The sequence below is a fragment of the Galeopterus variegatus genome, unplaced genomic scaffold, assembly GCF_000696425.1.
Source record: "Galeopterus variegatus unplaced genomic scaffold, G_variegatus-3.0.2 Scaffold1339, whole genome shotgun sequence".
Taxonomy (NCBI): Eukaryota; Metazoa; Chordata; class Mammalia; order Dermoptera; family Cynocephalidae; genus Galeopterus; species Galeopterus variegatus.
The window spans coordinates 371,379-395,309 of record NW_007727450.1 but is presented as its reverse complement, the minus strand read 5'-3'; the positions used below and the strand labels follow the sequence as shown (position 1 = coordinate 395,309).

General features: G+C 36.3%; 1 protein-coding gene across 1 annotated transcript in view; it reads left to right on the top strand.

Annotated features, from left to right (window-relative positions):
• The window catches only part of APOOL (apolipoprotein O-like), a gene marked incomplete at its 5' end in the record, with an annotated part of 34,079 nt that extends 12,205 nt beyond the window's left edge, over positions 1-21,874 (top strand). Inside the window, 3 exons of the mRNA XM_008576370.1 lie at positions 12,810-12,923; positions 13,131-13,248; positions 21,305-21,874. Coding sequence (XP_008574592.1) covers positions 12,810-12,923; positions 13,131-13,248; positions 21,305-21,393 — 321 coding nt within the window. The remainder of the gene's footprint in view (positions 1-12,809; positions 12,924-13,130; positions 13,249-21,304) is intronic.
• Positions 21,875-23,931: the final 2,057 nt, after the last annotated feature.

Genomic DNA, 23,931 nt, shown 5'->3' with positions numbered 1-23,931 from the left:
GTTTGGAAAAATAGCAACCATCCAGAGTGCTTCCATCCATAAAAATGTCACTGTCAACATTTGATAGAATATTTTTCTAGACATCTTTCCATGCATTAATAGAGACAGAAAAACAGGTGGGTGAATAGGAAGATGAGAATGAGATTATAGTGTGCATCTTATTTTTATTTTTAAAAATAAAGTTTTAGGGCCGGCCCCGTGGCGCACTTGGGAGAGTGCGGCGCTGGGAGCACGGCGACACTCCCACCGCGGGATCGGATCCTATATAGGACTGGCCGGTTGCGCTCACTGGCTGAGCGCAGTGTGGGCGACCCCACACCAAGGGTTGTGATCCCCTTACCGGTCACGAAAAAGACAAAAAAAATAAAAAATAATAAAAAAAAATAAAGTATTAAATTTAATTTTACTATAACAAAAAGGAAAAACAAAAGAATTGCTGAACTTCTAGGGTAAGTAATGATTGTTATTTAAGTTCCTAGAGTTGAAACCCTTGTTTTTCCTTTGACTGTAGTATAATAATATCATGTGTAATATTTGGCAGATTAGAATACAGAGAGAACATGGTTTCTTAACCTGGGATCCATTATGGACTTCAGAGTCTATGACCCCTCCCAATTCAAAACTGTGTGAAAAGTGACGTGTACTCAATAGAAGCCTTTTTATTTGATATTATCAGGACAAGGACTTAACAAGTAATTGAAAATGTTAAAGGAGGAAACTAAAAATCATATATAAAAATATGTATCAAAATTTTTATTTCAAATAAAATCATAAATATCTGTTCATTTTTCTCTGTTTTGAAGTAGGACTTTTCTTTTGAGTATTGATTTCCTGTTTGAAGATCCATAACATCTTTCTTACAGTAAGCCATATCTGTAATATGTCTTCTACAATTTCCAGTTTACTTTTCTTTAAAATAGAATGAAACATTTAAAAATATTTTAAAATTTAATGACCACAGAATCCTTTTAGATTTTTATTATTTCTCCCAGCCTTTTACAGTTGTCTTGCTTAACTCTAATTTCATAGCAGCTGTTTTTTTAGCCATTCACGTTTGAGTCTTTACAAAGCATTTAACTTAATTTTCCTAGAAACAACAATTCTTTTTACACTCATTTTATCATACTATGTTACATTTAAATTGTTTAATTACAAGTAAAACTGATATAGAGACTTGGGGGGGGGGAAGCAACTTATTCTTGGTAAGCATACAAATCAACTTGTGAAAAATAGTACTTTGACATATTGGAGAGTACCTACTAGTGATAAATGTTAGCATTCTGTGAGCATCATTTATTATAAATTTTTAAAAAATCATTGGTTAATTATACAAGTCTCTTAAAAGGATATCAGGTGAGAGCTTTTTTACTGAATGTGTATCTTTCTGAAGCAAAGGGCCCATAGCTTTCAAGAGATTCTCCAAGGAATGATGTAAAAACGTTTAAGAAGTGATAGTCCAGAAGGTCCTTTGAAAAATAAAAGTCCCACTGCAGTTATTCACTATTTTGAAAATACACTTCAAGATGGAATTACTCTTTGCTTTTTTAAATAGTTTTCCTTACAATATTTCCATTATTAACTTATGTAGAGTAACAAGTAGTCTGTCTTTGAAAAATAGAGAGACCAACCTCATGCAAGACCCATGTCCAAGCAGCCTCAACAGCCGGCTCAGCTTCTCACAGACCCCCCTGCCATAGTTGTGCACAGTGCAGCTACTACTGCCCTAGCCATTGCACCAGCGGGACTGGCTGGGTTTGGGATACCCTGGATGTGGGAGCCCCTGCTGCCACTGAAGCACTATCCACCCTGTCTGGGGGTGGGGCCCCCTGCCACTGCCACCTGCAGTACAATGGCCATCACTAGATACCTTCCACACTGCTGCACCAGCCAGACCAGCCACGCCTGAGACCTCTGCCCAGGCCACCTCACTAGCCAGCCTGGTTCTGTGCAGGACCCCTGCCGCACCTGCCTGCAGTGCAGCAGCCATTGCCAGAGGCCGTCCATGCCACCTCACCAGCCAGACCAGCTGTGCACGGGACTCCAGCCCAAGCCACCTGACCAGCTGGCCCTGCTATGCATGGGACCCCCTCCATAGTCACGTGCAGTGTGGCTGCTACTACTATAGCCATTGCACTAGCCATATCAACTAGGTGCAGAATATCCACCCAGGCCATTGCACCAGCCAGACCGGCAGTAGGTGTGATGCCCTGCCAATGCTGAAGCAGTAGCCAGTGTAGCTGGGTATGGGACCCCAGCTGCTATCACCTATACCACTGCTTATGCCACTGCCACTGTCGGCAGTCACACACACACTGCTGCTGCACCATTCAGACCGGTCAAGGGAAGGACCCACCACTATCACCACTCATTGACACAAGAAGCGTCACAAATGGAGACACCAGAAAGAGATAAGCTAGCACAGACCCATACCCCACTGACACAATTCACAGGGGGAATTTTATTCTCCCTGTGTGCAGTGAGTACAATAGCCTTCACCCAGGGAGAGCGACACATACAAAAACTTGGAAAATACAGAAACCCAAGATGGCCAAATAGTGTACAGAAGAAAATTCCCAGCAACCACCAACCCAGCCCCCAACCAAGGGAAGCAAGAACCCAGGAGAAGCCTTGGCCTATAGGAACAAGGAAAGAGAAACCTTGCCTAGGGTCACTCATTCAAGCTGAGGAGATCGAGTATACTCCAGTACACCAATCAGGGTCACAGGACACTAGCCAGGGAGCCAACAAGTCCACCTAGGGTCACTCACCCCAGGCAGTGAGTGGCACAGAATCCAGGCACTTTGCTTAAGATCTTGAGAACTAGCCCACATCCTCAACATCCCAACTAACCTCAACAAGAGATCACTAAGTACCCCAGTGACTACACCACAGAGGCACTCACACACAACTCTCACATTGAATATGGCAGAAGTACACACACGGAGACTACACTACTTGAGTCTACCCAGAACCAATACTAATACACCCTACTCAAATCAATATAAAACACATCCACAGGAGGAAGTCTCTCTCCTCAAATCCCACTTCAGAGTAACAGGAGCAGCAGCTGCTCAACTGGATGACTAGAAATCAACATAGAGAGACTAGAAATATGAAAAAATAAGGAAATATGACATAAACAAAGGGATACAATAATTCTCAAGTACCAGACGCCATGGAGAAGGAAACCCTTGAAATGTCTGAGAAGGAAATTAGAGTGACAATCTTAAACAAACTCAGTGAGATACAGAAAGACCCAGCTAGACACCACAGTGAAACAAGAAAAACAATCCAGGACATGGAGGATGAAATTTACAAAGAGATAAGTTCCATAAAAAAAGAATGTGGCAGAACTCCTGGACCTGAAAGACTCATTCAGTGAAATAAAAACTATAGTTGAAAGTGTAAACAGCAGACTACAGCAAGCTGAAGAAAGAATTTCTGATCTTGAGGACAGTCTTTTTGAAATAACCTAAGCAGACAAAAAGAAAAAGGAATTTAAAAGAAATGAACAGGATCTGAGAGCTAGGAGCCCACTTTAAGTGCACAAACATTGTGTTTTGAATCATAGGTATTCCAGAGGTGGAGGAGAAAGGAAAAGACACTGAAAACATATCAGTGATATAATAGTGGAAAACTTCCCAGGTATTGGTAGAGATATGGACTTCCAGATCCATGAGTCTCAAAGTTCCCCAAACAGATTCAATCCAAAAAGGTCCTCTCTGAGACACATTGTAGTTAAACTTTCAAATTCAAAGACAAAGAGAGAATCCTAAAAACAGCAAGAGAAAAGTGTCAAGTCACCTACAAGGGAAGGCCCATCAGACTAACAGCAGACTTCTCAACAGAAACTCTACAGGCCAGAAGAGATTGGGATGATATGTTGAAAGTACTAAAAGAAAAAACTGCCAACCAAGAATACTTTAACCAGCAAGGCTATCCTTCAGAAATGAAGGGGAAATAGTGTATTTTGAAGACAGACAAAAGCTATGGGAATTCAACATCACATGATCAGCTCTACAAGAAATCCTTAAGGGAGTCCTGCATCTGGAACCCCAAAAATGATACCACCATGAACACACTAGACAGGAGGAACACCACTGGTAGAGCAGATATGTAAATGAGTAAGACAAAGAAAGTATACCATACCACTTCAAAAATCCAACAAAAATGGAAGACAAACAATAAAAGGGAAAGAAAGTAACAAAGGATATTTAAATCAACCATAGGAAAAGCAATAAAATGACAGGAGTAAGACAGTACCTCTCAATAACAACCCTAAATGTAAATGGATTAAATTTCCCACTCAGATGACACAGACTGACTGACCGATTGGATTAAAAAGCTAGACTCAACTATATGCTGTCTTCAAAAGACTCGTCTCACTGGTAAAGATGCACAAAGACTAATAGTGAAGGGATAGAAAAAGATATATCACTCAAATGGAAACCAAAAACCATAAAAAGAGACAGAGAAGGCCATTAAATAATGATAAAAGGATCTATGCAGCAAGCTGACATAACAGTCATAAATATATATGCCCCCAACACCGGAGCACCTGGATATATAAAGCAAACACTATTAGACCTAAAAAAAAGAGATAGACCCCAGTACAATAATAGTTGGGGACCTGCACACACCTTACTCAGCACTGGACAGATCATACAGGAAACAAATCAACAGAGAAACACGGGATTTATTTATTTATTTATTTATGTATTTATGTATTTATTTTTATTTTTATTTTTAGATCATACAGGAAACAAATCAACAGAGAAACACGGGATTTATTTATTTATTTTTTATTTATTTATTTATTTTTTTTTATTTTATTTTTTTTAAAGATGACCGGTAAGGGGATCTTAACCCTTGACTTGGTGTTGTCAGCACCATGCTCACCCAATGAGCTAACCGGCCATCCCTATATGGGATCCGAACCCAGTGCCTTGGTATTATCAGCACCGCACTCTCCCGAGTGAGCCACGGGCCGGCCCGAAACACGGGATTTAAACTACGCCTTCGACCAACAGAACTTTGCATATATCCACAGAACATTCCATCCAACAACTACAGAATATGCATTCTTCTCATCAGCACATGGAACATTCTCCAGGATAGACCACATGTTAGTTCACAAATCAAGTCTCAACAAATTTTAACAAAATAGAAATCATTTCAAGTATCTTTTCAGACCACAATGGGCTAAAACTAGAAATTGATAACAAATGAAATTCTGCAAACTATACAAACACATGGAAATTAAGCAGCATGATCCTGAATGACCCCTGGGTCCAAGAAGAAATTAAATAGGGAATCAAAAAGTTTCTTGACACTGATGAAAATATAAACACGTTGTACTGAAACCTGTGGGATACAGCAAAAGCAGTACTAAGAGGGAAGTTTATTTCAATAAACGCTTACATCAAAAGAATAGAAAGTTTTCAAATAAACAATGTAATGCTACACCTCAAAGAACTAGAAGAACAAGAACAATCTAACCCCAAATTAGTAGATGGAAAGAAATAATTAAAATCAGATCAGAACTAAGTGAAATAGAGGCCCAAAAAATGATACAAAAGATCAATGAAATGAAAAGTTGGTTTTTTGAGAAGATAAAAAATAGACAAACCACTAGCAAGGCTAATTAAAAAAAGAAGAGAGGGGGCCAGCCCGGTGGCGCACTGCTATAGTGCGCCACTTGGGAAGCGCGGCGGCGCTCCCGTCCGAGGGTTGGGAGCAACGCCGAGGGTTGCAATCCCGTTGCCGGTCCCCGGTCCGGTACGGGGGCAACACTGAGGGTTGCGATCCGTTGCTGGACACAGACAAAAGACAAAAGACAAAAAAAAAAAAAAAAAGACAAAAAAAGAAGAGAGAAGACCCAAATAACAAAAATCAGAAATGAAAGAGGAGACATTACAACTGATACCACAGAAATGCAAAGAATCATTAGAGACTATTACAAACAACTATACACCAACAAATTTGAAAACCTGGAGGAAATGGATAAATTTCTGGACACATACAAATTACCAAGACTGCACCAAGAAGACATGGAAAACCTGAATAGACTAAAAACAAGCAATGAGATTGAAGCAGTAATCAGCAGCCTCCCAACAAAAAAAAAGCCCAGAACCAGATGGCTTTACTGCTGAATTCTACCAAACCTTTAAAGAGGAATTAATTACCAATTCTCTTCGAATTATTCCAAAAAATTGAAACAGACACCATTCTCCCAAACTCATTTTATGAGGCCAGCATCACCCTGATACCACCAGACAAAGATACAGCAAAAAAATAAAACTACAGACCAATATCTTTGGTGAACATGGATGCAAAAATCCTCAACATAATATTAGCAGTCAGAATGCAGCAATACATCCAAAAATTATACACTGTGATCAAGTGAGATTCATCCCAAAGATGAAAGTATGGTTCAACATATGCACGTCAATAAGTGTGATACAGCACATCTACAAAATCAAGGACAAAAACCATGTGATTATCTTAATAGACTCAGAAAAAGCATGTGACAAAATTTAACATCCCTTCATGATAAAGACTCTTAGCAAGATAGGTATAGAAGGAAAGTATTTCAACGCAATAAAAGCCATGTATGACAAACCCACTGACAATATCATCCTGAGTGGACAGGAACAAGACAGGATGCCCACTATTACCACTCCTATTTACCATAATATTGGAGGTTCTAGCCAGAGAAATCAGGCAAGAGAAAGAAATAAAGGGCATCCAGATTGGAAAAGACAAAGTCGAACTGTTGCTGTTTGCAGATGACATGATCTTATATATAGAAAAATCTAAAGACTCTATGAAAAAATTCTTGGAGCTGATATATGATTTAAGTAAAGTTGCAGGATATAAAATCATCACACAAAAATCAGTAGCATTTTTATATTCCAATAACAAACTAGCAAAAAAAGAAACCAAGAAAGCAAGCCCATTTAAAATAGTCTCCAAAAAAATGAAATACCTAGGAATCAGTTTAACCAAATACATGAAAGGTCTCTGCAACGAGTACTACAAATCACTGCTGAAAGAAATTAAAGAGGACACAAAAAGATGGAAAGACATTCCAGTCTCTTGGATTGGAAGAAATAACACTGTGAAAATGTCCATACTGCCCAAAACAATCTACAGGTCAATGCAATCCCTGTCAAAATATCAAAGACATTCTTCACAGAAATAGAAAAAAACAATCTTAACATTCATATGGAACAACAAAAGACCCTAAATAACCAAAGAAATCATGAGCAAATAAATAAATAAAGGCAGAGACATAACACTCCCTCACTTCAAACTATTCTACAAAGCTATAGTAACCAAAACAGCACAGTACTGGCATAAAAACAGACATCAGAACAATGTAACAGAACAGAGAACCTGGAAATCAACCTACATGTTTAGAGCCAACTGATCTTTGACAAAGGCAGCAAGAACATACATTGGGGAAAAGACTGCCTCTTCAATAAATGCTGCTGGGTAAACTGGAAATCCATATGTAAAAAAATGAAACTAGACCCGTACCTCTCACCATATGCCAAAATCAACTCAAAATCAGTTAAGGACTTCAATATATGACTTGAATCTGTAAAACTCTTAAAAGAAAAGATAGGGAAATACTTCAGGATAAAGGACTGGGCAAAGACTTTACGAATATGACCCCCAAAGCACAGGCAACAGCAACAACATAAATAAACAAATAGGATTATATCAAACTAAAAAGCTTCTGCATAGCAAAAGAAACAATTAACATAGTGAAAAGACAGCCTACAGAATGGGAGAAAATATTTGCAAACTATGCATCTGACAATGGATTAATATCCAGAATATACAAAGAACTCAAACAACTCAACACTAAGAAAACAAGTAACCAAATTAAAAAATGGTCAAAGGAGGCGAATAGATATTTCTCATATGAAGATATACAAATGGCCAACAGACACATGAAAAGATGTTCAGTATCACTCAGCATCAGGGAAATGCAAATCACAATCACACTGAGATATCATCTCACCCCAGTTAGACTGGCTGTTATCAAAAAGAGAATATGAAATGCTGGTGAGGATGTGGAGAAAGTGAAACCTCCTACACTGTTGGTGGGACTGTAAAATAGTGCAGCCATTATGGAAAACAATGTGGAGTTTCCTCAAACAGCTATAGATAGAACTGCCGTTCAACCCAACAATCCTATTCCTGGGGATATACCCAAAGGAATGGAAATCATCATGTCGAAGGTATACCTGCACTCCCGTGTTTATCGTGGCTCTATTTACAGTAGCCAAGAGTTGGAATCAACCTAAATGTCCATTGACAGATGACTCGATAGGGAAAATGTGGCATATATATACTTAATGGAATACTACTCTGCCATGAAAAAAGAATGAAATTCTACCATTTGCAGCAACATGGATGAACCTGGAGGAAATCATGTTAAGTACGTGATTTTTCACAGCAAGAGAAATACTGCATGTCCTCACTCATAAGTGGTAGCAGAAAGAAAGAAAAGGAAAGGAAAGGAAAGGAAGAAACGATCGCAATAATACATTAAACTTTCAAAGCAAAAAGAGTGAACAGAACTACAGAACTGTAGTTATTAGAGGTGGGAAAGGGCGCAGAGGAGGTGGGTTGGCAAGAAACCTGTTAAGGGTCACAAAAGTTTATTATGTTTTATAAACATGAGTATACTAATTATCCTGGTTTGATCACCACATATTGTACACATGTATTGATATTAGATTCTCTATCCCACAAATATATATAACCAATAAAATAAATAAATAAATAAATAAAATATAAAATATCTAGGAATAAACTTAGCAAATAATGTTTTAAGGCCATATTTGTTTAAAAACTATTAATCTTGACTGCAGGACATTTAAAAAATTTTTAAATACCTAATTGACAAAGATCGAATATATTCAAGGTGTACAGTATGATGATTTGATGTACTTATACAGTGTGCAGTGATTACTACAATCAAATTAACATATTTATCACCACCCATGCTGTGCATTACATCCCCAGAACTTGTTCATCTTATAACTGAAAGTTTCTACATTTTGGCCAACACCTCTCCATTTTCTCCTCCCCCAGCTCCTGGCAATCAATCGCCATTCTACTCTTTGCTTCTGTTCTGGGTGTATATCCAAAGGAAGTGAAATCAGTATCTTGAAGGGATATCTGCTCCTGCCTGTTCATTATAGCATTATTCACAATAGCCAAGATTGGAAACAACATAATTGTCCATCGATGATGAATGAATGAAGTGAAATAAATTGTGACATATATACAATGGAATGATATTCAGCCTTAAAAAGGAAGGAGATCCTGCCATTTGCAGCATCATAGGTGAAGTGGAGGACATTATGCTAAGTGCAATAAGCCAGACACAGAGAGACAAATATTGTATGATCTCACTTAAATGTGAGGGACATTTAAAAAAATTTTTTGAATGTGTTTAGAAATACATCCTGTTTCTGGATGAAAAGGCTATATTGAAATATAGCAGGTATTCCAAAATCTAGAAATTTAATTAAAAATTTCTTACAAAAATCTTTGATTTGGAGGGAGAATAACATTAATTCAGTCAGTATCTGTTTTCTATCTACCAGGCATTGGACACAATACTAAGCTAAAGTGTTAGACAATGAAATAGATTAAGAGAATAAAAAAGAATGTCCAAAAAAATTATATTAAATATATCTTTGTACATATGGGAATGGAGCATTGGTATATGGTAAAGGTGGCATTTCAGATCAATGTGTAAAGAAAGGATATATTGTTCAAGAAATGTGTTGGAATAATTGGCTTTTCAGAAAAATACTTAGACCTTGCCATGGATTGATTCAATTTTGTCCCCTAAAATTCGTATATTAGAAGTTTAATTCCCACTATAACTGTTGAGTGTGGGGAATCCTATTGTGGTAATTGAAAGGTGGGGCCATGAAGAGGTGATTAGATTGTAGGACCATGCCATAAGGAATGGATTAATAAAAGTGATTAGGGGCATGCTTCTGAGGGCTTTAAAAGGAGATCACATGAGAGTCTCTCTCTCTGCTCTGCCATTTTCTGCCATGTGAGACCGCTGTATTGCTTTAAAGCCACCACCAAAGAAGACCCTCATGAGATGTGTTCCCTGGACTTTGGACTTCCTGGTCTCTGAAACTATAAGCAATAATGTTTGTTTTCTTATAAATCACCCAGTTCCAGGTATTTTGTCATAAGCAACAGAAACAAAGTAATACAGACCTTACCATCTATCATGCAAAAATTAGTTCTAGGTGGAATAAAGATCTAATCATAAAATACTATAAAAAGTATAAGAAGAAAGAAGAGAGGAGTATTTGTGTAATCTTGAGATTGGAAAGACCTTCTTAAGCAAAACACAATCTAGAAGTCATGAAAGAAAAAATTGACATACTTGAATACATCAAAATCAATACATTTCTGTTGATCACAATATGACATATACAAAGTTAATGGATAAATGAAAAGCCAGGAGAACTGTTTGTAACATATATCTCAAAGGACTAATACCCTTTGTGTACTCAGAGCTCCTATAAATTAGTGAGAAAAAGATGAATGCCCTCTAGGAAAATTTTTAAAGTTTATGAGCAAATAATCCACAAAATAAGACACATAAACAGTCTAATAAATGAAAGATACTTGAGTTCATCAGCAGTCAAATAAATGAGAGTTTAAAAGATCACTTAGATATTGGTTTCTAGCCTTTCATTTTGACAAAGATTTAAAAGATTCATAATACTGCTACTGGTAAATAGGGTAGGAAAACAGAAATATGCTAATGGTGGGAGTTTAAATTGCTACAATATATTGCTGACTTTTTCCAGGGCAATGTGATAGCATTATCAAAAATTAAAACATGTTTATGCTTTAATCCAGAAATTTCACCTCTAGGAATTTTTCCCAGGAAAATACCATAAGGGTGTATGGTCCTAGTTGTATATGTAAGGAAGCTAATTTCAGCACTACTTATAATTACCCTCCCAAAAAAGGAAACAGCTCTTAAGTCCATAAAAGGGGATTTGTTCAAGAAATTGTAGTACATCCATTATAAACTATGCAACTATTTAAAGACGTAGATCTACTGGTATAAAAACTAGTACAGAAACATGTCTGTGACATATTGTTAAGCTTTTAAAAAATCAAATCTCAGAATAATATGTATAGTGTGATCCCGTTTGTATTTAAGAAGGAAAACAAGCTAGGTTTATATGTTTGTAATTTATTTTAAAATTTAATTTAAAGCATAATTGAGATTGTAGTGTATAATCTATAACGTTTTTTTTCAATGCAGTGGTTCATGGAGTTCCATCCATGTCACTACATATCAATTTACCTCATCCTTTTTGGTTAATATATAAATATTAACATTCTGGTTGTTTTAAAATACTGTCTGTGTATATATATATAATATATTTATAAGACTAAAGATTCAGGAAGAATATCTACATAATTGTAAGATCATATTGGAGAAGGAAGAGGACTTTTATACTAGTTTATTGTTTAAAATTTTTAAGTATAGGTATATACTTTAAAACAATGAAAACATTTCTATTTGAGGGGGAAAAAAAAGTTAAAAAAAATTTATGTCTGTAGAAAGTGTAATGCTGGAAATCTCTCCAAAATATCTTTAAAACTTGAAAAGTCATTACTATTGAAATTAACAATAAGGTATAAAAGGATGATGGGAAAAGAATAGGAAGAAGGAATCAGAAGGAGATTTTCAAAGGGAAAGACATATGAATGAAAGTAACAGCAACTTTAGGAATTCAGTCAGCATCCCAGCCTCTGCTTTAGTATGTTTGTAGTTCATTTTTTAATTTATCTTTCTACCAAAAAAGAATATGATTCTTTGTAAAAATTAGTTGATGCTTTTTCTTTCTTTATGAATGGAGAAGGGACCATAAACATTTAAGCAAACACATTAACTTTATAGCATTTTAAAATCTCATTTTCTCTGTCAGCTGTTTATTACCTCAAGCTATTTTTCCCGAACTCCTATAAATAGACATCGTTTTCACTTAGCATAAGGTCCTCCAGTATCGTCCACATTGTTGCAAATGACGGGACACAGAAAGGCAAGGCAAATATTGCATGATATCACTTACATGTGGAATCCAAAATAATTGGACTTAGAGAAATAGATTTCAGAATGGTGGTTGCCAGGGGCTGGGGAGTGGGGAAAATGGAGGGATGTTGGTCAGAGGGTACAAATGTTCAGTTATAAGATGAATAAGTTCTGGGGATCTAATGTACAGCATGATGACTGTAGTTAATAGTAATGTATTGTATATTTGAAATTTGCTGAGGGAGTAGATCTTAAAAGTGTTCTCACCACAGACACAAAAAAGGTAACCGTGTGAAGTGATGTATGTGTTAATTAGCTTGATTATGGGAATCATTACATAAGGTATACTTATATCAAAACACCATGTTGTATACTGTAAATAGGTACAGTTTTTTATTTGTCAATTGTACCTCAGTAAAGCTCAAAAAAATTTTAAAAATAATTTAAAAAGTTATAGTTTTAAATTTACATGTTATAGTGTGAATGCAAATTATACATCTTTTAGCCTTTCACATAAGAAAAATAATTTTTCATATAAGATTTGAGAAACGGTGCTTTGTGTTATATGATCTAGAGATTATACCTTTACTGTTGATTCTGACCTGAGTGTTCATATAAAATGCCTGACATAAATTTTAAAATATTTTTATTTCAACTTTTAAAAATATATGTTATTTGTCTCACTTTTTGTTTTAATTAGGTAACTGGGAAAAAGATATATGCTACAAGTGAGCAAATTTATGAAGCAGTTAAATCATTGTGGACAAAAAGCAACAAAAAGGAGTCACTCCCTGAACCTAAAGAAAAAACTAAGGTAGAGTTTAAATGGACCAAAAAGGTAGACACTAAGTTTGGTTTGGGTGGGTATTGGCTTGCAGTGGGGGTACTGCACAGAGGTCAAGTATAGAATGAAAATAGATGAAGGAATCATAATAGTTCGGCATACTATAATTTTTTTAGGATATTTTATTCTTTTAGTTAAATGATCTACTTACGAAGAAAAAATCTTTTTGGTAAACAGCTAGAAAGCTCTGCTGAAATTGAAATAACTGCAAAAACAACTCAAGTTCTGAAGCACTCAGTGCCTTTGCGAACAGAACTCCGCTCTGAAACAAAGACCACATCAGAATTTACCTCAGGTTTGTTTGGAATAATTCAGTTTTTAAAAAATTATTTTCTTAAATAATTTGATAGCATTGTAATTAGTAGCTTGAACTTATTTATGTTTTTTTTTCCTAAATGTTTTATCTTTCTCGTATCTGTTCTTTATATTTCTTTCTAGGTTATGAGGTATTTAGGTACCTGGGATTTTTTAATTGCCACATAGTTCATAATAATACAGATCTTTGTATGTGGGGGTATAGATTAGCACTGACAGTTGGATTGAGTGAAGCATTTAATATGATTTTATAAATGTGAGCTATTTTATCAGGTGGGTGAAAACGTGCCTTTCTAGATTCTTTCAACTTACAGGTATGAGTCATACTTACATAAAGAAATGTCAGCTTCCATTTCTTGTGCTATTTACTTGTCAATCCTTGTGAGTCTTAGTTTCTACCATCCATAGTTTTATTCAGTTTATGAAAAGAGAACTTTCAGCATCAAATAGTTGGAGCAGCACCAATTATAATAGTTATAGCTTTGTTAGTATTCAATACTTGCAATTAATACTCTGTGGAACCAAATAGTGACAATTACACTTTCTAAACAAATACTACCATGGTTTTACTGTGATCAAAAAGATAGTAACAGAGTGTTTAATACCATTTCAATAATGTATTCACATAAACTCACCAGTCACTGGTTTGCATAGTTTTGTCTGTACAATGTAAATGGTACAACCCGTTAAGCTGTCTTATTACAAAGGAAATATGACCAATTCAGAGGTGAGAATTAGGGAATAATAGTAATATCTGCCCATTATTGACCATGTTCTATGGTGCGAAGAGCGGTAAGTTTATCATATTCAATGCTCACCCATGAAGCAAAAGAAAACAAAAAACGCCAGTGTGTTGGTAATCATTCCCATTTTATGATGAAGAGACTGAAATTCAGGAAGTTTAAATAACTTGCCATAAATCATATAGCTTGTGAGTAGTAGAGCTCTGTTTATAGCCTAGATCTTCCTGACACCAAAGTCCAAGCTCTTCATTGTGTGTAGATGCTCTAATTTAAAACCTAATTTCAGCTTCCTTCTCTCTCACTTAATCTTTATAAAAACTGTCATTGAGTAACAAACCTGATTTGAGTTTTACAGTTTTCCTCTGTCACCTCTTCTTTATAATCAAGGAAAGTTATACAGTTTTTAGACTCTCTCTGAATCATCCACAGTTGACCATATTCCCACAAGAATATAATGTATCCATTCATTTTTCTAAATGCCTGTTAATTCCAGAGTATCTTTGTGAAGATGAAACATACTACAGTTTAACAGTGGAACCAGAACCATCCCTAGCTAATGTCTTCTCTTCACACATCTGGATTCTGGAACCCTTTATCTACCTGTCTTTGGTGATGTGGTATATGAAAAGCATTCTAAAGACACATGCAGAGGGAGAGAGATGCCAGTGCTATTCATCCTTATCATATGTTAGTCAGTTTGAGCTGCTATAAAAATAATACCATAGACTGGGTGTTATAAACAACAGAAATTTCTTTCTCACAGTTCTAGAGGCTGAAAGCCTGAGATTAGGGTGCCAGCATGGTCGAGTTCTGGTGAGGGCCTTCTTCTGGCTTGTAGACAGTTGACTTCTCATTGTATCCTCACATGGTAGAGAGCACAAGGAAGCAGCCTTTCTCCGGACCCTTGTAAGGGCACTATACATTCATGAGCGCTCCACTCTCCTTATCTAATCCTAATTACCTCTCGAAGGCCCCACTCCTAATACTGTCATGTTGGGGGGTGGGTTTCAACATATGCTATTTGGGAGGACACAAACATTCAGTCCATAACAATGTATCATTTAGAGTTGGTTATGTAGAATGTCCTTGGGATTCACCATTTCTACATTTCATATGTAATCCTAAAGTTCTGTATGACATGGGAAACAGTAGTGATTGTGAGCACAGGTTTTAGAATAAGACTAGAATCTGAATCCCAGATCCAATATTTGGAGAATTTCAAAGGGATTTGGAATTTATTAAAAAATCAAGTGGATATTCTAGAAGTTAAAATTCAGTACCTGAAATTAAGAACTCATTGAATGAATTTAACAGCAGGCTGTATACTGGAGAGCACAGAATTAATAAACTCAAAGAAAAGTCAATAAAAAGCCATACTGAAGCACACAGGAAAAAGGAATGGAAAGAATAGAAAAAAGTGTGAGAAAGTACTTTGCAATAACTAGTGTGTTTGAATTACTGAGAAGCTGAATATCATCCTGATTTTATACACAAGAAACAAAAATAGGATTTCTAATAATCCTAACTTTACTCAGCAATTTATTACTGATCTGTTCCATCTTTTGTACCTAACTTGATTGAAATGTCAATGAGATAGTGTATGAACTAAATTATCAGTGAACAGATATGACCTAGTGGCTATTTGAGCTAATAATTCATTGCTGTCTTATAACTTTAAACATCTTTATTTCTTCTTTGTTACAATACCACCTTTTCCAAAAGTCTGCCAAAATGCTTTAAGCAGAAAATATGTTTTTATTAGAGATCAAAAATATGATGAAGTACAAAGAAAAGTATCATAATGATTAGGGCATTGAGATTCAAGAAGTTTTATGATAGCTCATCCTTCGGGAGGACAAGAGAGCTCTTGATCAGCTCAAGAGGTGAAGAAATTTCTAAGAGGAAAGATATAATCCTTCATTACTCAGAAAAGCATGAGACGAATATTTTAGAGAAGGGAGAAATCAAATGACCTAACCTAAGTGGCTAGTGGTTCCCAGAGGGCTCCAGATCACAATTACTTGGGGTGTTTTGTTTTGTTTTTTAGAATTCATAGCCCCAGTCTTTACCCAAGAATTATAAATCTGAATCTCCAGAGGTGAGGCCTCCAAGCAGGTGGATTTTAGGAAAATCTCCACAGGGAATTCTGCTTATTTTTTTAGTTAATTATCTCTAACCTAAGCTATGGATAAATTAAAATCTTGAAGCCTTTAATGAATTTTTCAAGGGTGGAGAAGATCTAAAGGCAAAAGAAACTCTCCAATCCAGGAAATTTGGGCAAGCAGAATCTTTGGCTAGTCTTTGGACAAGAATATAAACTAAGGAAGTGGTTAGAAATGCTAGAGAACTTGGTCAATTAGTTGACACTGTTAAGCAAATCTGACACATTAAGACTTACATAAAATAATTATTTGTCACATACCTACTATAGTATGTCTGCTTGATAAATAAAAAAACTATTTCATAGCACGTTTTTCACTTGTACTCAACAGTAGCTTCCACCAGGTGGCAGTAAAAATACATTTGAGAAAATCAGGTGAGAGCAGAACCACTAGCAGGTTTCTTAACCTTTTTTTTGTGCTGCAAACCCGTTCTCAGCATAATATTTTCAAATGCAAAAAATTAAATACATAGTAATATCTGAGCTTTCTTATTTGTATTAAACAACAATATCTAACAACAGGTCTAATAACTACCATAATTTTCAAGAAGTGGTAAGTGTAAATATTTTGAAATAATCTGCAACTGTAATGTGATATGAAAATATCTATGATTTCTACTGGTGACAAAATCTAAGCTACTGCTAATACCATTGTGTTCTGTTGTCTATATTTATTATTGAGGAAATTATGTGTTTTCAATCAGAGGTTAGCAAAACTAAAGACAGATTTCCCCCATCCAAGTTAGTAGATTACATGAGTTCTATCATAGACCCCCAAAGGGACCCCAGGTTAAGAATTTCTACCCTGTGGAGAACCGTATTAGTGTCACTCATAGTGATTACTTATGATTTGTTTTTTAAAATATATTTGGTGATAAAGTTACATATAGGTGTGTCATACTTTATAAAATAGAAAATGTTTCTGAAAAGATAGGTGTTATATAAATCATTGTATTCTCCCCTTTGATTTCATTATAAAACAAAATTAAATTCTATGGGGAGAAAAAAAGGTGTGGCTCCAACATGTAATAAAATCATTTCAAAATGAATCAGAATTTGAAAAACATTTAAAATAAAAGCCAATTTCTGAAAAAATATTTTTTGTGTTATATCACAAAGTTTAAAAAAGTTGTCTCTTGCCTACTTACCACGTACAGCATTACATGTCTGCAGCATTTTGTGCACATTATCATATTTATTCATTTATTTTGTCATATTTAATACTAAAAATAAATGTATGAGATTGTTACTGCTTTAACCCCGATTTTTCAAAAGAGCCAGGGGTGTTGTGTTAGGGTCAGACAAACCTGAATTCAGTCCTGGCTCCACCACTTACCAGCTGAGTGACAGTGGTTTAAGTTACTTAACCTCTCCAAATTAAAATTTCCTTATCTGTAAAAGGAAGATGATATAAAAATAGTACCGACCTCATGGTGGTATTATGAGATAATGCGTGAAAACAGCTCAGCATCTTGCCTGGCACACAGTGAGTTCGTCAAGATCCCCATTGATCCACAATATTGCCAAATCCAAGAGTCAATTCTCAATGTCCATTTTATGCAGTCCATCAGCAACCCTTAATACAGGTTAAACTTCCTCCTCCTTGAAACAGTCTCTTCACTTGGCCTGTGGCATATCATGTGTTCCCGGTTCTCTTACCTCTCTGACTGGCTTTCCTTCTCAGTCTTCTCTGCTACATTTCTTCTAATCTTCCTAACTTTGAAAAAGTTGGAGTTTCCGAAGGGCTCCTTCCTTAGACGTCTTCTCTAACTCTCGATGATTGCATATAGTCCCATAGTTTTAAATGCCATGTGAAGGCTAGAACTGTAAAGTTTTTATTATTTTTATTTTGTCAATATACAATGTAGTTGATTATTATGTCCCATCACCGAAACCTCCCTCCCTCCTCCCTCTCCCACCCAAGTGTGTCCCCTCCATTTGCTTGTTGTAAGAACTTAAAAAAAAAAAATGTGGTTGTTATATCTTCCTCTCCCCCCACCCCCGTTTTGTTGTTGTTGTTGTTGTTGTTGTTGTTGTTGTTGTTGTTGTTGTTGTTGTTGTTGTTGTTGTTGTTGTTGTTGTTGTTGTTGTTGTTGTTGTTGTTGTTGTTGTTGTTGTTGTTGTTGTTGTTGTTGTTGTTGTTGTTGTTGTTGTTGTTGTTGTTGTTGTTGTTGTTGTTGTTGTTGTTGTTGTTGTTGTTGTTGTTGTTGTTGTTGTTGTTGTTGTTGTTGTTGTTGTTTTTTTCTCTGCCTGACTCGTTTCACTTAATATTATTCTTTCAAGGTCCATCCATGTTGTTGCAAATGGCAGTATTGGTTTTTAAACCAACCCAGACCTCTGAACTCTACAGACTCACATTTCTAGCTGCCTACTCAATGTTTGTACTCAGATGTTTAGTAAGCAATACTTTTATTTATTTATTTATTTATTTTGAAATTTGTGTCTTCCAGTTTTACTGAGGTTTTAAAAGCGGTACAATGTTCATCGGCCATTTGTACATTCTCTGTTTTGAATTACCTGCTCATCTCCATTGGTCATTGTCTGATTGGGATTTTGCGTTTGTTTTATTTTTTTTAACTTGAAGTTATTTTATTTTTTTAGAGAAACTGATTATATTTTATTTTATTTCTTCTTTATTTTTCTACTTTCTATATTTAAAAAAAATTAGTCTGTGCTGCTGCCTCTTCCAGAAAGTTTTCCTGAGTTACAGCAGCCCTCAGTGATCTTACTCTTCTCTGTATTGTTTGTTTGTTTGCTTTGTTTTGTTTTTATTGGTTATGAATATTCATGGGGTACAAAGCAAATTGTCACCACTTGTGCCTAAGATGTGATGCCAGATCCATCCTGGCTGCATGCCCATTACCACAAATTGTCATAATACCCCGTGTCCCCCACCCAATTGTCCCCTCAATTATCCCCAACCTCCCTCCCCATCCCCCTATCCCCCACTCCACTTTGTATTCTTAGGATGTTTTCTCCCTCTGCAAATCCAATGCACCACTGTGGTCTTTCTTTCCTTTCTTCTTTATCTCTTAGCTCTGACTTATGAGAGAGCACATATGGTACTTATCTTTCTGTGTTTTGCTTATTTCACTCAACATAAGTTTCTCCAAGCTGATCCATGTTGTTGCAAATGGAAGAATTTCATTTTTTTTTTTTTTATGGCAGAGTAGTATTCCATGGTGTGTACCATGGTGTATATATACCACAGTTTCCTTATCCAATCATCCATCGATGGACATTTAGATTGGTTCCATATCTTGGCTATTGTGAACAGAGCTGCGATGAACATGGGAGTGCAGGTATCCCTTCGACAGGATGATTTCCATTCCTCTGGGTGTATACGCAGAAGTGGGATTGCTGGATCATATGGAAGATCTATCTGTAATTGTTTGAGAAACCTCCACACTGTTTTCCATAGTGGTTATACTAATTTACAGTCCCACCAACAGTATAGGAGCATTCCCTTCTCCACACTCTCGCCAACATTTGTTACTCTCATTCTTTCTGACCAGTGGAGCAGAATAGAGACCCAAGAAATCACCCCTCAGGCTTATAGCCATCTGATATTTGACAAAGGGAATAAAAACATACATTGGGGAAAAGACTGCCTCTTCAATGACTGGTGCTGGGAAACTTGGATATCCATATGTAGAAGAATGAAACTAGATATGCCCCTCTCACCATATGCTAAAATCAATTCAAAATGGATTAAAGACTTAAGTATAAGACCCGAAACTGTAAAATAACTAAGGGAAAATATAGGTGAAACACTTCAGGAAGTAGGTCTGGGCACAGACTTTATGAACATGAGCCTGAAAGCACAAGCAACAAAAGAAAAAATAAACAAATGGGATTGTATCAATCTGAAAATCTTCTGCACAGCAAAGGAAACAATCAAGAGAGTGAAATGACAACCTACAGAGTGGAAGAAAAATTTTGCTAAGTATGCATCAAGACAAGGGATTAATATCCGTAATATAGAAGGAACTCAAGCAATTACACAGTAAAAAAACAAATAACCCAATTAAAAAATGGGCAAAGGAACTGAATAGATATTTTTCAAAGGAGTCAAATGGCCAATAGGTACATGAAAAAATGCTCAACATCACTTGTCATCAGGGAAATGCAGATTTAAGCCACATTGAGATATCACCTCAACCTAGTTATACTGGCTGTAATCAAAAAAATGAGAATAACAAATGCTTGTTTAGTAAGCAATTAAACACATTCAAAACTTAATACTTCAGCTGCTTTTCCCCAAACCTGCTTCTCCCATATTTTTCCATCTCAGTAAATGTCAAGTCCATTTTTCCAGTTTCTTAAGTTAAAGAGTCTTTCTCACACAACATATTCAGTCCGTTTAGGAAATCCTTTCCATTCTACCTTCAAAATCATCCAGAATTTGATCCCTTTTCACCATCTCCACTGCTACCGCCCTAATTAAAGCCTTCAGCATCTCTCCTGGAGTACTGCAATTGTTTCTTAACTGGTCTCCCTGCTTCCACCCTTTCTCTCCTATAACCTCTTCTTCCCATAACCAAGAATGATCTTTTTAAAAATATAACTTTATGTCACTCACCTAGTTAAAACTGTCCAGTAGCTTCCCATTTCACTTAAAATAAAAGCCAAAATTCTTAACCATGGCCTTAGGTGACTAGCCTTCCACTGTCAAATCTGCTCATGTCTCCTATCACACTTTCACTGTCTTCCCCTATATCTTGTCTACTCTGTTCCAGCCTTGTTGGTTCCTCAGACGTGCCTTAGCTCCATTATGCTTGCCGTCTGCTCCTCCTTCAAGGCATTGCCCTCAGATATATACAGGGTGCATATCCTCACCTCCTTCAGTTATTTGCTCAAACATTACCTTTCCAGAAAGCTTTCCCTGGCTGCCCTATTTAAAACTGCAAATCACCCAAACACTCCATATGGCTTTCCCTGCTTTATTTTTCTGCATAGCACTTACTACCATCTGATATATATTTTATTTAATTTATTGTCTTTCTCATCAATTCAAATGTTAGGTCCTTATTGACAGAGATTTTTATATTTTGTTCACTGTTGTATTCCCAGTACCAAAAATAAATTTGTTAAATGACTAATTTTTTTTGTTTGTTTTAATACTTTATCAGGTGCTACACAGTTTATGCCTGACCCCAAGCTCATGGATCATGGGCAGTCCCATCCAGAAGACATAGATATGTACAGCACTAGAAGCTGAAATAGACTGCATAAAGAACCACAAGATGTGTGAAGCTGCAAATAATGCTGAAAAAAATCATGTAATGGGTAACTGATACGTAGAGTATAACTTGAATCGTTTTTCCCTTATATTTTCAGATGTAGTTTGACCAATTACGTAAGTGATTAAAACACAAACTGAATGCAATCCAAACAATATTAAATGATCGAAGAGGAGACACAGGTAGAAGTATTAGGATGCATTTGATGACTTTTAAGGGCATTTATTTAGAAACAAAACAGATGATGATATGAATACCAGTGACACTGAAATCTGAAAATATGTACATGTGTATAGATATATACACACATATTTTTACATATATATCTTCTCTAGTTTTTGCAGATTAATGTCAGTTAAATTAGAATGGTGTGTGGAAGGATGTTCCCCCCGTTTTTGTTTGTTTGTTTTGTTTTGTTTGTTTCTCAGAGCTGGAATAAAATATCCATATTTTATGGCACTTTGGCTTGGCTTTGTCTCTTTGCTTTATTAATGTTAACTCCTTCTAAATGGAACATCTCTAACTGTTTAAGAGGACCATATGCTACACGGGCCCCCTAATGCTGCTTAGCAATCATTCTGGTTCCTAGGTGGTTTACTATTCTGTTCCCCAGAAGAGGTATTACAAACCTTTTATTCTCCTCAGGCTGCTTATACCTGCCAGAGTTGACTGTGCCTCCTATTTCGTAGAGAAAAAAAGTAAATTAGATACGACCATTCCCAACTTCTTCCAATCTGCCTTCAAGGCTTCTTTTCAGCCATGCATCCCCCTTTTCTAAGGCTAATTCTTCTATTTGTGTTTCTGATCTCATTCCTTCCTATCTTTCCCAGGACCATATTTCGTCCTGTTTAATTTTCAGTCCTTGGTTTCTCTTTTCACACATTTCTTTTCCTCAACCTCTAAATAGCTTCAGGCCTTTGGTATCTGAAAGCACAATTACAAAAACAAGAAAAAAACATTCCTTAACTCTGCCTCTTCCCTTGAGCTGCTTTTCTCTCTCCTTCTTTAAAAAGTAATGTCCCTTTCTTACTTCCTCACTTTCAATTCTTCTTTGTCTTGCAACATCCTAGCCTCTATACCTACTTGAATTTTTATGTAATTATTGACTCTTCGCCACTCCCTCCTTGAAACTCACTCCTCCCTTTACTTTCTGTTATTCCTGTTTCTCTTGTTCTTCTTCTTTCTTCTTCTCTTGCACTGAATCCCTTAAATGCTGAGGCTCTTCAGGTTGCATCTCTAGTCCTCTTTTCTCATTCTATACGCTCTCTCATTTTTATTCAACAGACTTCACTGGCTTCAGCCACTATTTATATGTCATTATTATTCATATTTTCAGCCCCATATTTCTCGAGTGCTGTAAAACTATGTTTCTATTTATTTACTAGACCTATATTTCTAGTTATTTCTCTAGTGCTATAGACCTGTTTTCTAAGTATTATCCACCTGATGTCCCGTAGATAATCCCAATGTCAATATGCCTAAAATTAGATTGTCTCTACCTTCCTCTCCTTATATCTTGTTTCTCAATCTGCTCTACCTTCTCTAATCCTGTCATTGCTCTTGTTCTTCATCATCATTTTCTTGGGTTATTGTAGTAGCCTCCTGGCTAATCTGCTTGCCAACAGTCTTGCTGTCTCTCACTTCAGAATGTGTTCTGCTTGCAAGTAATAGTAAACCAGTTAACAGGAGCTTAAGCAAATAGGGATCTATTTAAAGCCTGGAATTAGGTAGTACAGGGTTGGGACGGTGGCTCATTGATACCATCAAGGACCTAGACTTTTCACTTTCCACTCTGCTCTCTGTAGCGTAGTGGTTTGTCACCTCATGGTCACAAGATGGCTGCTGTACTTCCAGGGAACACATACACATTCAAAGTAGGAAGCAGTGGGGCAACATGTGCACGAGATGCTTCTGACCCCCTTTTATCCGAAGAGTAAATGCTTTTTTAGACTCTCCTCAGAAGACCTCTGTGGATATCTCAACCGGAACTTTGTCACAGAGTTACACACTTTGCTCAAGGAAATTATGTGTTTTTTTTTTTTTTTTTTTTTCTCCCCTGTGGTGAGGAAGACAGGTGGGTAAGGAGTTGGGAATGGGTGTCTACCACCCTATTCTTCTAATCCATCTTTCATATTATTATGACATAGTTGTCTTTCTGACAACTAGTATGAATAGTTGTCTTTCTGAAATCTTCAATGGCTCATCATAACCTACAGAATCAAATCAAAACTCCTTAGTATGACAGATAGGGCCCTTCATATCTGATCCCAGCTTACCTTCCAATCCCATCTTCCATCTCCCCGCCTGCCCTACTGTCAATGTATGTTATGTTGTATATGACATACCACTTGTTTTTTGAACATGCTTTGCTCTTTATGCCTCTTTTTCTCTGCCTGTGCTAGTGTCTGCTTTTAGAATACTCTCAGGTCTCACCCTGTTCCACATTCTTTCTCCCTGTTCTTCAAATCCAGTTCCAATGTCACCTTTCTCAATTCTCCAAGGTAGAATTTAGATGT